The sequence below is a fragment of the Pongo abelii genome, chromosome 1 (genome assembly GCF_028885655.2).
Source record: "Pongo abelii isolate AG06213 chromosome 1, NHGRI_mPonAbe1-v2.0_pri, whole genome shotgun sequence".
Lineage (NCBI taxonomy): Eukaryota > Metazoa > Chordata > Mammalia > Primates > Hominidae > Pongo > Pongo abelii.
The window spans coordinates 225489445-225504207 of NC_071985.2; the positions used below are offsets into that span (position 1 = coordinate 225489445).

The 14763-nt window shown below is 39.0% G+C and overlaps 2 protein-coding genes across 10 annotated transcripts in view; one reads left to right on the forward strand and one right to left on the reverse strand.

The window, feature by feature from the left end:
* Positions 1-14763, forward strand: part of RERE (arginine-glutamic acid dipeptide repeats) — a 466431-nt gene that overhangs the window by 61889 nt on the left and 389779 nt on the right. The window lies entirely within an intron of this gene.
* Positions 5262-7560, reverse strand: LOC129059747 (large ribosomal subunit protein uL30-like). The gene has a single exon (XM_054557040.2). The coding sequence runs from the start codon at positions 5898-5900 to the stop codon at positions 5361-5363; it is 540 nt and encodes a 179-aa protein (XP_054413015.1). The 5' UTR covers positions 5901-7560; the 3' UTR covers positions 5262-5360.

Consider the following 14763-nt stretch of genomic DNA (forward strand, 5'->3'; position numbering starts at 1 on the left):
GTTCTCATTTTGATTGTACTGAATTTATTATATGGCATGCTCTCCTCCCTTCAGATGCAGAGTAAGGGCTTTTAGGTCCTTTTTGTTTAAAAGAGCATGGGTGATGCTAATATTATATAGCACTAGAATTAAAAATTATTTTCACTGAATATCCTTCAAAGCAATGTAATAAAAATGCAATAATTTGAATATTGCAGTTGAGGCAGTAGTCACTTTAGTTATAAGTGGTGCTCTGACTTTTTAAAAATAACAAATTGTTAGCCATGATCTAATTCTGTTTTATGAATTAGTTGCTTGTAAGAATTATACTTGTTTCTTGACCTAAAGTTATTATAAAATTGACAATTTGATTATTTTTTACTTTATTTTTAAATTTTTAAAAATATTTAGTGGAGATGGGGTCTCGCTATGTTGCCCAGGCTGGTCTCGAACTTCTAGGCTCAAACAATCCCCCTGCATTGGCCTCTCAAAGTGCTGGGATTACAACTATAGCCACCACACTTGACTGATAATTTGGTTCTTTAATTGACTTTTTTCCTTTATAATAGCCCTTTTGTTGTGGTAGTATGCTGTAGATTTGGAGTTTTAAAATTTCAATTTAATTTTTATTTTTTGTGGAGACGGAGTCTTACTATATTGCCCAGGCTGGTCTCAAACTCCTGGGCTCAAGTGATTCTCTTGCCTTGGCCTCCCAAAGTTCTGGATTTACAGGTGTGAGCCACTGCACCTGCCCAATTTGGGATTTTGCATTTTAGAAATATATGTTATAAACAAATTCTGACAATACAGTTTGTTTTTGCTGATGTGCTTGCCTAGAAAGTCTTGTTTGCTCTTCTGTAGGTTGTCAGTTAAACTGTCTGCTTTAAAAATTTTTGTATTCTTTGTCCCAATTCCATGTGCCACTTGGTGTACTATTTAGTTTTTACACTGCCTTTCAACCTCCCCAGAGGTGGATTGTCCATGAAGCTTAAACCAAAGAGACCCTCACTTGAATGGCCCTCTTGACATTTTGTATACAAATTTTTGTAGTCTTTTTCTTAAAGAAGGCCCCCCAACTTGTATAAACAACAGATCTACAAAACCTTCCTTTTCTAAAATACAGGACTGCTAAGAGGAAATGAAAAACAAAAGTAAATATGGATTTTTAGTTTTGTGGTTTAGGTAAAAGGGATATAAATAGAATATTGAATGGATTTGTGTGTGATGCCAGATTTAATTTATCATGATAACCATCAGTGGTGCACCAGATGTTTTGACTGTATTTAGCTTCATATTAAATTAAGCATAGCCAGTGGCCTACAAAGTCCATCTGTACTGCGCCAAAGGTAGCACTGAAGACAGCTAGCCGCCTTTTATGTCTGTTACCACTGCTAGCTGCTGTTTCCCTCTTGCCATGGTATTTAAGCTTTGGAATTGCTCATGCAGAGGTGAGCCTTTGTATTGAATTGGAATTTGTATTCTGTAAATCGACTGTACTGAATGACGAGGCTTGTCTTTCAGTAGATAGTCTATTATTATTTTTGCTTACCTATAAACCAGTGGAAATAAATACATAAGATTAGTTAGGGGTTTATTGAGGCTTGAATTCTAGAAAGAGGGGAATTACTATATTATGCACAAGTGCCAGTTAAACATGTACCAATCTGAAGAAGATTTTTCTGTACCTGCTACTAATCATGGAAAACAATTAACTTATTGGTTTTTGTTATATAAATACATATTAAGATCTGAAAATCTCAGCAGTTAGTTTTATTTATAATCAGAAGGACAGATGTTAACAATCACCGAAAACCTTTATGTTTTAAATGAACGCACCTTCACTTTTACTTGACTTCTACTTCATCAGCATAATTGGAGAACCATAGATTCTTTCCCCATGAGTGAGGGCAAAACATACATCTGCAGTGTTCTTAGCATGAGGATCATTAAGATGGCAGACCTTGTAGATCAAACAATTTCCTCCCATACACCCTCATTCTTTCCTAGAAAAGCATTGAGACAGCTCTGAAATTAGACCTGGAAAGCATGTGCTAAGGCAAGAACAAATATCTTGAAAATTTTATCATAATGTTGCTTTTTAAAGTCCTAAATGTCCTCTAAAATGAAATTCTTTTGTATTAACCTTCTTTCATATGCTGGCTTTTACCAGACTGCAGAATTGCCTGATTTGACTTTCTAATGTAACTGTAATGAATCTTCTGGGAAGCTGAAACGATTGAACACACATACTCTGCAACTCCATTGTAAAATATTCAGTCAGTACTGTCGATGCTGCTGATTAAAAAAGGGGGAAAAAAAAAAAAGGAATTGGGAGTGAGAGAGAAAAATGAAACACTCCCTAACACATATTAGGGCTTAAAACCAAACATATTCTCTCAGGGATTTCAACCTTTGCGAGACATTATGATGTGCAATAATACCTTGATTAAATATATTCAGTAATTCCTTAATAAAAACATCAAGTTGGGTGAAGGTAGGGTCTGCTTTGTAAAGCCAGAGTTAGGGGTATATGATTATGTTCAGTTTTGACACATTTGACACATCTGAAAAAGCATGGAGAAAAACTGGCCCATTTGCACAAACAGACAAATTGCCCTGTGCATTATGCATGAGGACCCAGTAGAGTTAAAGATTTGCCAGCCTATGAATGTGGGACCTACATGCAGTGGAGCCCAAATGTTTAATGCTGGGTCTTTCAAATGTGTGTCCTTTACATACTTTGGGTCTTATTTAGCAGCCAGAGAATCAAGAGGTATGCTTTTTCGTCGTATAAGTAATTTATCCCAGGTATTTATAATTGTAGCAGTATGTGTTTGGCTTATTTATCTGAAAGAAATTGAACACCAGAATTTAATAATTAAGGATTTATTAGTTAAAACTGAGTGTTATAATGAGCCAGATGCTGCTGCATTGAAACAGCCATTTTCATTAGCATTTTTAAGTAGAAGAGAATTGAATTTAAATTTGGAGTGTCTTGACTTTGATGAGTTGACATTTTAAAATCTTTTAAAATCCATCAAATAGAAGGCAAACTTCTTTTAATTTCAATGAAAGACAACACTCACACTGAAATATCAAAATAGGTAAGTGAATAAAAACCTACCTTAAAAATCTGAATTTCTGATTTTGAATACTGTAAAATAATGTTAACTTAAAATGCTTGCAAAAAGAAACGATTGCAAAAATGTGTGGAATATAAAAAATTAATTTTACCTATGACTGAAAAAGGTATAGATCACTCAAATGGAAGAGTCATTGGTGAATGGGAATGGAGAAGTGTGTTTATATTGTTTATTCCCTCCTTTTATCGCAGGGAAGCATTTTTAATAATAGCTTGAGTGGTTTGATGAAACATCCGAAAGAAACTCCCAGGAGAGGAAGATTATACTGGAGAGAGATCTCTCTGTGAATCATTTATGCTAACCTCTTGCTGAAGCACAGCTTGCATTTTTAATGAAGGATGATTGCATTTCATAAACAGACCTTTAAAAATTAAAATAATATTGATCCTTCCTCATTTAGGCCTATTAAAATAACATGCTATACATTTCTTTCTGATAGCTCAGGACAGATTATTATTATTGTTTTAAAACAATACACAATTTAATAATGTCTAATCAAAAGTTTCTTTAAATAGGACTTTGCTTAAAATATTTCTGGAAAATTTTTCTTCGTAATGTAATATCTATGAAAACAAAATTTAAAAATTATGAAATGGTTTAAAGTTTGGCACTTCAAATTATTTCCAACACAAACTATCTCTGGTAAGTTTCCTTTAATTTCTTTTGGTCATATCAGTTTCCTACAAAGGCAATAGCTTCATTTCTTGAAACATCTACTGTAGCATAGGAAAAGAGACTCACAAGGTTTTAAGAATCCTTGCTTTTACCTACAGCCTTATGCTGAGTACAAGTTACGTTATCTCTCAGTTTGTCAGTGTTCTTACTTTTAAAATATGTCCCTCAATGAGATAAAGATTAAGATGAAACTTAAACATGAACTTTTCTGAATTACCACTTCACTGTTGTTTATCATTTTGATAGGCTCTTCTCTGAACCTGAATTTCTCTTGTAAGGATTATAGGAATAATGTAGTTTAATGCCTTCCGTATCTCTTATAACTACTAGATGATACTGGGGTATTTTTTTTCTTTTTTTAAATGAAAATGTTCCTAAGTTTTGCTTTAGTACAAGAATATGAAACTGCAAAGGAAGTGTTTCTTTTCTGACGAAGGATTAGAAATAAAAAGCAAAGTCAAAATTCATCATCATATGATCGCCTTCTGGGTGATAGTGAATTTTTTGTTTTCCATTTGAAGAGTAGCAGCATGTAGTGTATAAGAACACAGACACGCAAGGCAAATCCTGTCCCTGCCACTTCACTGGCATGTTACTTAGCCTCTGTATCTTTTTGCTGTCTGTAAAATGGGGATAATAATAGTGGCCCTTGAATGGCTGTTGTGAAGGTTAAATGGGTTATTCTAGATGAGTGTCTGCCGCATACACTAAGAGCTGTGTTAAGTTTTAACTATTATTATATTGAATTGATCTTTTTTTTTTTTTTGCAGTCTTAAAACAGTTATTTGGGGACAGTTCCTGTACTATAGTCAAGTGCCAAAAATTCTATTATGACTTCTTAGAATGAAGTCTTTTTCCATATTTACTTTGTTGTTGTTGTTTCTTTGGTGCCTTGCATATATAACTAGATGATAACGTAAGTTCTTTTTTTTTTTTTTTTTTTTTTTTTAAGTGAAAGGGATTCTGAGCTAAAGATTTGGTATAATTATGAAGAACATAAATCTGCAAAGGAAGGGCTTCTCTGAGGAAGTCTGTATGGAGTTAACACTGGGTCTCTGTTTAGCTTCCAAGTTGCTATAGGAATAAGCGCAGTATTTTGGACTTTTCAGAATAATAAGCCATGCATGTTCTGCATGTTCTTTCACCTGTCAGTGCAGAGAGGATCATCGGAGCAAAACTAACTGGGTAGCATAAGTTTGACTTTGGTGTAGTTCAGGAACTCTGGAAGAAATGGAATTTGCTCCCTTCCACCCTCCTCTTAAATTCTTCCATCAGAGAGGTTTTCCCATAGGTACCAGGTATTAAAAATGTGTTTCCTATAAGAATATTGCCTTTGTTACTATAGATTGCTATTTATTTGGAGATATTAGACTCATAGAGTGTAGTAAGGAGCAAATGAGAGACTAGATGCAAAGTGCTTGGCATAATCCCTGGCATGTCCTAAGTGTTTTTTCCAGTAGCGGGGCTGGCAGAGGTACGGTTGGTGGATGTTTGTAAACGGGGGCTGCTTGAATAAGTATGTTTCAGAGTTATTGAGAGATTGTCGTGATGGGCAACAGCACACTACCTGTTTTGGGAAGTGTGCTTAGATGTTTCAAGCACTTTGGAGCAGCTTATATTGTAGATAGTCAAGATTTTCTTCATTCTGCCTCGTGGAGAAGATAATTTGAAGGGCCACAGGAAGTTATTTGCTTCCTTGAAGCATTTTCCAGTAGTATAGATCTCATGATCCTCCATGCAGATGATGCCATATTTACCAAGAGATAGAGCAGTCAAAGCGTTATCTGTCAAAGCAATTTGCTTATTGATTTTGCCATAACTATGCTTGTAGATTAGTTCATTTACTGACTTCAGATTTGGGTTCCCCCATGTAATATATGGCTCTACAATCCTCAGCATGTTAATTGAAGCCTTGTTGAGCTTCACAAAGGTTCCATTGAAGATTTGACAAAGGCGAAGAAGCTGCAACACCTTTCGGACCTCTGGGCTCACACCATTGATACCTCTGGTCCTGATGACAAAGGCCAATTTGGGTTCTGCAGGTACATAGAAGTTGCCAGCTTTTCTTGCCATCCTTGCCATTCGAATTTCAGTTCTGTACATCTGCCTATATTCCTTGTGATAGTGCTTTGCTTTTTCATAGATAAGCTTCCTCCTTGCCTTTCAAAGGATGTTTTGGGCAAACTTCTTTCTGAGGCGCTTGATCTTCAGCTCTGTGAAATTCCTTTGCTTTTTCTTAAGGGTTTCTGGCACAGCAAGAACCACCTTCTTCTCTTCAACACCCTCCATGGTTCCAGCCGGGAAAAGAGGCTAGTGGTTTTTAAAAGACTAGTGGGTTTGTGACACTCACAGATATTGAATGAGGCAGAATGGTTTCTACATGTAGCACTTTACCACCCAAGTCTTAGCCCTCATCTTCGTTACCTTGACTATTGAAGCATTCATTTATTCAACACATTGACTACTGACTATGTGCCAGGCATGGTTCTAGAAGTAACAGTCTCCTAATTCCTCTCCAGTCTTCCACTTTCATCAGTCTATAATCCGTTCTTTTTTTTTTTTTTTTTTTTTTTTTGAGACAGAGTCTTGCTCTGTCACCCAGGCTGGAGTACAGTGGCATAATCTTGGCTCACTGTAACCTCGGCCTCTGGGTTCAAGCAATTCTCATGTCTTAGCCTCCCCGGTAGCTGAGATTACAGGTGCCCGCCACCACGCCTGGTTAATTTTTGTATTTTTAGTAGAGATGAGGTTTCGCTGTGTGGGCCAGCTTGGTCTTGAACTCTTGGCCTCAAGTTACCCACCCGCCTCGGCCTCCCAAAGTGCTGGGATTACCGGTGTGAGCCACTGTGCCTGGCCTGTAGTTCATTCTTTACACAGAGTTGGAGGAGTGGAATTGCTTTTTCAGAAACATAGATCACCTCATTCTCTTCCTTAAAACCCTCCAGATTCTCATTCTGCTGGGAATAAAATATAGATTTTTTTCCCCCATGGCTGTGTGCCAGCATAGCTGACACTTCTGGGTCTCTGATATAACTCTGACCACTCTCCACTTGCTCCCTTAGCGTCAGTCACAATGGCCTCCTGTCCTTTCTGTTGTTTTAGGAACTAACAAACTTAACTCTCACCTAGGTGTATTGCATTCATCATAATTGCCTCAATGCGGTTCCATCAGGTTTTTTTCTTTGCTTCGTCTTACAATTTAGGTCGCATTTCAATATTATTCCTTAGGGAGGCCCTCCCTGGCTTCCAGTCCAAAGTAGCGCATTACTCTACGTCACCTTATCCTTTTTTTTTTTCCCAGAGCAAAATTGTGTTGTTTTCATTTTTACTTATGTATTTTTTGATGCCTTTCTTGTGAGTTCCATAAAAGCATTATCTACAATTAAATTCCCACTGGCAGGAATAATTCTCAGAATATAATAAACTCCTAAGAAATATTTTAAAAATGAATGAATAAGCTCACAATGATCTCCTTCACATATCTCTATTGGAGTCTACCGTTATAGTGAAGTTGCTAGCATGAGGTGGTTAGGAGTGCTGGCACCTCTTACTGATTGGGTGACCTTGGACATGTTACTTAACTCCTCCAGCTCTTCAATTCTTTATCCAAAAATTGTGATAATAATAATAATTATACCCACTTCATGGAGTGGTTCTGATGATTAAAGGAACAGACAATTAAATGCTTGTAAAGCAAGTAAAGCAGTACCTGACACACAGCTTACCGAGATCTTGATAAATGTTAGCCATTATTACCATCATCACTGTCCCCCATGCCTATGAAATGCCAGAATAGAGACCCACTTATTTAATTAGCTCCTCTTTTTTAAAATATGTATGTTCTGATACCTCATTATGAACACTTAATCAAGACCTATTTGGGCCTTCTAGGAATGGCAGTTTTGATTGGATAAAAAAAGAAAGGAGTAATTTAGGAAGGTGGGACTAGGTCTGATGAGGTCCTTGAAATGCTTAAAGTCCACACCTTTGTGGTTGGGAAGAAAGACAGAAGGAGAAATTGAGCAATCACCAGGTTTTTCGTACTTGGTGATATTAATGAGAATCTTGAAGTTGGGATGCTACCAAAAATTGCTTGGTAAGTTGCTGGTGCTGGAATTAATGCATGCATACTGATGAAGAAAGCTCTTGACACTTTTGGCTCTGTTTCCATAATCTGTAGGGTCCCGTTATAACCATATACTTGCATTGGAGCACAAAACTTGTGTTTGAAACTGAAGAGAGTATCTGATTAATAGTATGGAGAATGGATGGAAGGGGAGGGTTGTACAAGATACAGCAACGTAACCTGTGAGCCTATTGTGGTAACTGAGTTTAGAGATGGGGAAGCTCTGAACTAAAATAGTGATGGTGTGAGAGTGAATGACAGAGAGCATCTGGCGTGGGGCTGAGAGAACAGTCTAAGATAATTCCCAGGTTTCTGACTGAAGTGATTGTGGATGAGTTAGAATCCCACGTTTGAGTCTCAGCTCCACTATTTGCCAGCATAATAACTTCTGGCAAGTTACTGCATTTTTCTGAGCTTAGTTTCATTACCTGTAAAATGGTAGAGGTAAATAAGGGTGTTTCTCTCCCGGAATTGTCTTGAACTTTAGACGAAATTATGTGTAGTTGTATACAACTACTTAAGTAATATAGAAAGTTATGGCCAGGCGTGGTGGCTCACGCTTGTAATCCCAGCACTTTGGGAGGCTGAGGTGGGCGGATCACTTGAGGTCAGGAGTTCGAGACCAGGCTAGCCAACATGGTGAACCACCATCTCTACTAAAATAAATAACAAAAATTAGCTGAGTGTGGTGGCATGCACCTGTAGTCCTAGCTACTCGGGAGGCTGAGGCAGGAGAATTACTTGAACCCGGGAGGCGGAGTTCTCGGCAGTGAGCCGAGATTGTGCCATTGCACTCCAGGGTGGGCGACAGAGCGAAGCTCCGTCTCAAATATACCTACTCTCTTATTATCTCTAGTAACAACTAGGCTAGGAAATAACATTAATGAGATAATCAGAGAGTAAAGGAGGATTAGGTTTTGGGGGTAAAATGTGTATGGGATATTTAGTTAGATAATTCCAGTTCATTGTTTGCATATGGGCTTTGAGTTTAGGAAGATAGTTCTGTAACTAGATAAGGTAATATTTAGAGTGTCTTAAATATAGTAGATACTCAGTAAATCAAGTATGAATATCATGTGTTGATTTATCTGTCTTTCCAAAGTTGTAATTGGTAGCAAAAAAATCAGGATGTTTAAAAAAAAAAATTGGACAAAACTTTCTTTGAGCCTTCATCACCTCTGGCCTGGCTACCCTGGCAGGTTCTTAACAGGTCTTATTCTCCCTGCCCACCTCCCGCTTCCATGCCCACCCGCATGCCATTTGTTTTCACAGCACAGCAAGCCTAAGGATCCTTTTAAAAGTTAAGTCAGGGCCGGGCGCGGGGGTTCACCCGCGCCTGTAATCCCAGCACTTTGGGAGGCTGAGGCGGGCAGATCACGAGGTCAGGAGATCGAGACCATCCAGGTTAACATGGTGAAACCCCGTCTCTACTAAAAATACAAAAAATTAGCTGGGTGTGGTGGTGGACGCCTGTAGTCCCAGCTACTCGGGAGTCTGAGGCAGGAGAATGGCGTGGACCGGGGAGGCGGAGCTTGCAGTGAGCCAAGATTGCTCCAGCCTGGGCGACAGAGCGAGACTTCGTCTCAAAAAACAAAAAAGAAAGTTAAGTCAGATCCTGTCCCTTTTCTGCTTGGGAATTTGCAATAGCTTGACCTTTCACAATGCCATCTTGGGGTGTCTGTCTGTCTGTCTCTGTCTCTCTCTCCCTCTCCCTCTCTCTCTCTCGTTCCCCCATCTCTCTTCTCTCTCCCCTCCCTCCCCTGCCTGCCCTCCTTCTCTCTCACTGCCCCCCCACCCCCCCAATACACGCCCCCACACTTGCTTGCTCTAGCCACACAGGCCTTCTTGCTGTTTCTCTTATCTGCCGGGTGTCCTCTTATAACTGTTTCTTCGGTCCTGAGTACAATTAATTGTAATGTAAGTCAGACCACGATCATGACTTGTATGTCAGTATAGTCTCTGACTTATGAGTCTTTGACTTAGAATTTTGTAAGTTTATGATGGTGTAAAAATGATACACAGTCAATAGAAACCATACTTTGAGTACCATATAACCATTTTGTTTTTCACTTTCTGTACAGTATTCATAAGTTACATGAGATATTCAAGTTTATTATAAAATAGGCTTTGTGTTTTTTTTCTTCTTCTGGTGGTTCTAGCAGAAGTTATGGGGAGGGTTCTCAGTGGTTCTTACTGAGACATGGGCCCATTCTTGAACAAGTCATGGTGGCCAGGAGGATTTAGTAAGGTGAGCAACCCTGGATCCACCCAAACTACATGTTATTAGGTCCCCATATGAAGTGGTAGTTCCCTAGAGTAAAGTGAGTGAGGAGGGTGCTTTGTTAAACAGACAAAAGCTATCGTCAGACTATGATTTACACTAACATAGATACAATCTCTTTGAACAGAGATATAAACAGAATACTTTGGCAATACCCTGAAGGCAACAAATAATTCTGATTGTGAGGATCAAAGAAATTTTCACAGAGGTTACATTTAAACTGGGCCTTTCAAAATAAGAGGAATTTTATTTGGTTTTGTTTTGAGATAGGCTCTTGCCCAGTAGCCCAGGCTGCAGGGCAGTGGCAGGATCATGGCTCACTGCAGCCTCAACTTCCTGGGTTCAAGCAATCCTGCTTTAGCCTCTCGAGTAGCTGGGACCACAGGCATGTGCTGCCATGCTTGGCTAATTTTTAATTTTTATTTTTGGTAAAGATAAGATCTCCCTGTGTTGCCTAGGCTGGTCTTGAATTCCTGGGCTCAAGCAATTCTCCTACCACAGCCTCCCAAAGTGCTAGTATTACAGGTGTGAGCCACCGTTCACGGCCAGTAAGAAAGATGTTTTAAAACAGAAAAGAAAGGGAATGTATGTTAGGGGGTGGAAAAGTATGTATGCCAAGACATGGAGGTTCGAGCCTGGAGGAGAAGGAGCTGAGGACAGAGGTCCAATCCGTATATTAGAGTATTTAGGAGTTTAGACTTCATTTAGTGAACGGTGGAATCCTGTAGAAGTTTTAGGCGGGAGTATAATCTCATCGCACCTCCTTTTGCAGTTTAGCCAGGCGATCATGACAGCTGAACCTAGACCAAGGGTAGTCTGGAATGGAATGGGACAGATGGGAAAACATTTGGGAGATAGAAATGAAATTATAATAGCTGGACATGCCAAGTGTCAGTAGCTGAGAGAAACGTAACCATGTGTATTAGTCTGTCTTTGCACTGCTATAAAGAAATACCCGAGCCTGTTTAATTTATAAAGGAAAGAGGTTTAATTGACTCACAATTCTGTGTAGCTGGAGAGGCCTCAGGAAACTTACAATCATGGCAAAAGGCAAAGCAGGCACCTTCACAAGGTGGCACGAGCGAATGAGGAGCGAAGGGGGAAGAGCCCCTTATAAATCCCTCAGATATCCTGAGCACTCACCATCTCTAGAACATCATGGGGGAAACTGCCCCATGATCCAGTCACCTCCTGCCAGGCCTCTCCCTAGACACGTGGAGATTATGGGGATTACAATTCAAGATGAGATTTGGGAGAGGATACAGCCAAACCATATCACCATGGAAGTCACTGGAATGCCCTGGGGTGAAGTGGTAGAGGAGTGGTTTATACCTGAGAGTTTCTATTCATGGACCCACTTGACTGGAGGTAGGATAAACTGCATCTACAGCGCCACGCATGTCATGGGAAAATCAAATTGTCCTAATATGTGATTTTTGTTTTCTTGGGTCTAGGTGATTTTGAAGTTTTCCATTTTAGACTATGGGCATTTGTCTCCATTATCCTGTACACACTATTTATTCCATCTTAGTAGATTTAAGAAGTCTTTTTGTATGGGGAACATATATTTTATTTGTCTCTTACCACAAAATGCAGTGTAGAACTTTGTACGTTTTAGCTTACTGACTTCTGTTAACTGATTAACACCTCTATTTCTGTGTTTTCTTATTTTATCACTGAAGTTTGAAGGTGATCTCTTTTAGACCATATTATGAGCTATTTTGATCAGTTCTGTCTTTCCTATTGTTTTAATGGCCAAATGGCACACTGGTTGGTATAATTTTTCTATCGAAATTACCAGATTGAGAATGTACCCATCAGTTACATTGCTGTGTATGTTTTAGATAGTAGGCGTGTTTAAGAATGCAGCTAATACAGTGTTTGTGAAGAGTTGTAGTATTAGAGGACATGTGTGTGGAGAAACAAAGGTGAAATGGAATTCTCCCTGCGGTTAGTGTGACCCTCATAATGTTATAAGTGGTGTGGTGTAAAATTGTTACTACCCACATATGGAACTTAAGCAGTTTACATTTTCTACATCAGGGTTTTTCCATTGCTTTAGCAGGACATAGAATTCCTTGCATTTTGTTAAAATGTACATGAGCACCCAGGGGCAGCCTTAATGATTTTTGGGTGTAGTTGGAATAACAATTACATTTTGAAAAGTCCTTTGGGCTTTAAGTTAAATGAAAGGGAATCATCTCTTAAAAGTATGTCCACTCCCACTTTGAGAGCTTTTCATTTCACAGCATCAGAATTTCTGGGACTGTCTATTTTCTTTCATTCAACCACTATTTATTGAGCACCTACTGTGCTTCAACACACAGTTCTAAGTGCTGAGGAAGCAGCAGCAAGTGAAACAAACCCAAATATTCCTTAATTCTTGGAGAAAATATTCTAGTGGGAGAAAACAGACAGTAATAGACAAATAAGTAAAGATTTGATGGTGAAAAGTGCTCTGGAGAAAAATCAAGCACGCACAGGGGAAATGGCTGAGATTTGGCGGAGGGAGTAAGTGGTCATGGTGGGCTTCAAGAATAACTGGGGAAAGGTGACATTTTAGCAAATAAGTGAGGGACTGAGCCCTGTAGATGTAAAGGAAAGATCAGTCTTGGTAGAGAGAATATCCCCAAGGCCCTTGTTCAGTTTCATTTTATTGACAAGATTTTCTTGATTAGACTATGCATGTCTGTACTGAGACATGTTACAGAAGATGAAATATATATCAGTTGGAATAAAAATAGTTAAAAAATGGCCAAGTGTGGCCGGGTGCGGTGGTTCACGCCTATAATCCCAGCACTTTGGGAGGCCAAGGATTCCTTGAGGCCAGGAGTTTGGGACCAGCCTGGCCAACATGGCGAAACCCCGTCTCTACTAAAAAAAAAAAAATACAAAAATCAGCCTGTAGTCCCAGCTACTCGGGAGGCTGAGGTGGGAGGATTGCTTGAGCCTGGGAGGCAGTGGTTGCAGTAAGCCCAAATTCTATCACTGCATTCCAGCCTGGATGACAGTGAGACCTTGTCTCAAAAAAAAAAAAAAAAAAAAAAAAAAAAAGATAGGACTCCAGGCATGCACCCCTGCACCTGGCTAATTTTAAAAATTTTTTTGTAGAGATAGGGTCTTGCCTTGTTGCCCAGGTTGGTCTCAAACTCCTGGCCTCAAGCAGTCTTCCCATGTTAGCCTCCCAAAGTGCTGGGATTATAGGTGTGAGCCACTGTGCCCAGCTCGAATAAACTGCATACTTATTATGTCTTTTTTAAACAAGTGTGTAATAAACTCACACACTTTTAAGTTCTATAATACAGTTGTCCACAATATGTCTCGAGGATTAAACAATTATTGAGTTGCTGAAATAATGTCTGTTTGTATCCTAAGTTTTTTTCCCCCTTTAGACTGTGAGAATGATATAAATAAACAATAACAACAAAAAAGCTTAAATCTTCAAGATTATACTTTTTTTTTTTTTTTTGAGACAGGATCTCACTCTGTCACCCAGGCTGGAATGTAGTGGCATGATCATAGCTTACTGTAGCCTCAACCTCCCAGGTTCAGGTGATCCTCCCACCTCAGCCTCTCGAGTAGCTGGGACTACAGGGATACCCCATCACGCCTGGGTAATTTTTAACCATCATGCCTGGCTAATTTTAGCCATCATGCCTGGCTAATTTTTGTAAGTTTTGTAGAGACAGGGTTTTGCCATGTTGCCCAGGCTGGTCTTGAACTCCTGGGCTCAGGTGATCTGCCTGCCTCGGCCTCCCAAAGTGCTGGGATCGCAGGTGTGAGCCAGCGCCCCTGGTGGTTGTACTTTGTGTATTTTAGAGCTTTGGCTTGTGTAAGTTCTAGTCCTGAATATATTTCCCCTGGCCATTGAGTGGATGAGATTTCTACTCACTATTATGGATTTGGCTAAATTTCCTCCCAGAGTGGCAGAGTAACTTTATATACCAATTCAGCTCTAAAATCTTTGCTCCATATATCCCTGAGCAAATTCCTGGAGTTAGCCAGAGAGATATTCCCTTTGGGAGTGTCAGAGAGGACCTAGTTTTTATTTCATATGGGTCAGAGTGCTTTAGAAGACTGTTTGCATTGCTTAATGACTCTAGAACTGTGGTTGGGTAAACAAGTTACTGAAAACAAATAGGATATATTGATTTTCTACTGTAGAAGCATGGTGTGCAATGGAATGTCATGTTATAATATTTGATTTTCATTATTGGGTGTAAATAAACAGAATCCTTTGTTATATACGTACTACACTGGGATGGCACTGTTCACCTTGAAAACTAACAGTCTTTTTCCTCATCTGCATACAGGATACTGAAATCATATAAATTCATATTGCCAGCTGGTTGAATTAGTTCTCTTTCTTTTGAGGAATAGACTTTATATTTTACTTTATCTTAATTGTTAGGCAGAGACAAAGGCATTGTCTCCTTATCCTTAGAGTTATATATGTGTAATAATTTTATTGCATGTATGCTGATCAACATATCAGATATAATGTCAAAGCCAAAATTTTCTCCTTTTAAGTTGTTATTCGCTTCATAAAATGCTTCCCC

Bases quoted from the DNA above. Each gene is read 5' to 3' on its own strand.
- LOC129059747 (XM_054557040.2), bottom strand. From the start codon at position 5,900: ATGTACAGAACTGAAATTCGAATGGCAAGGATGGCAAGAAAAGCTGGC.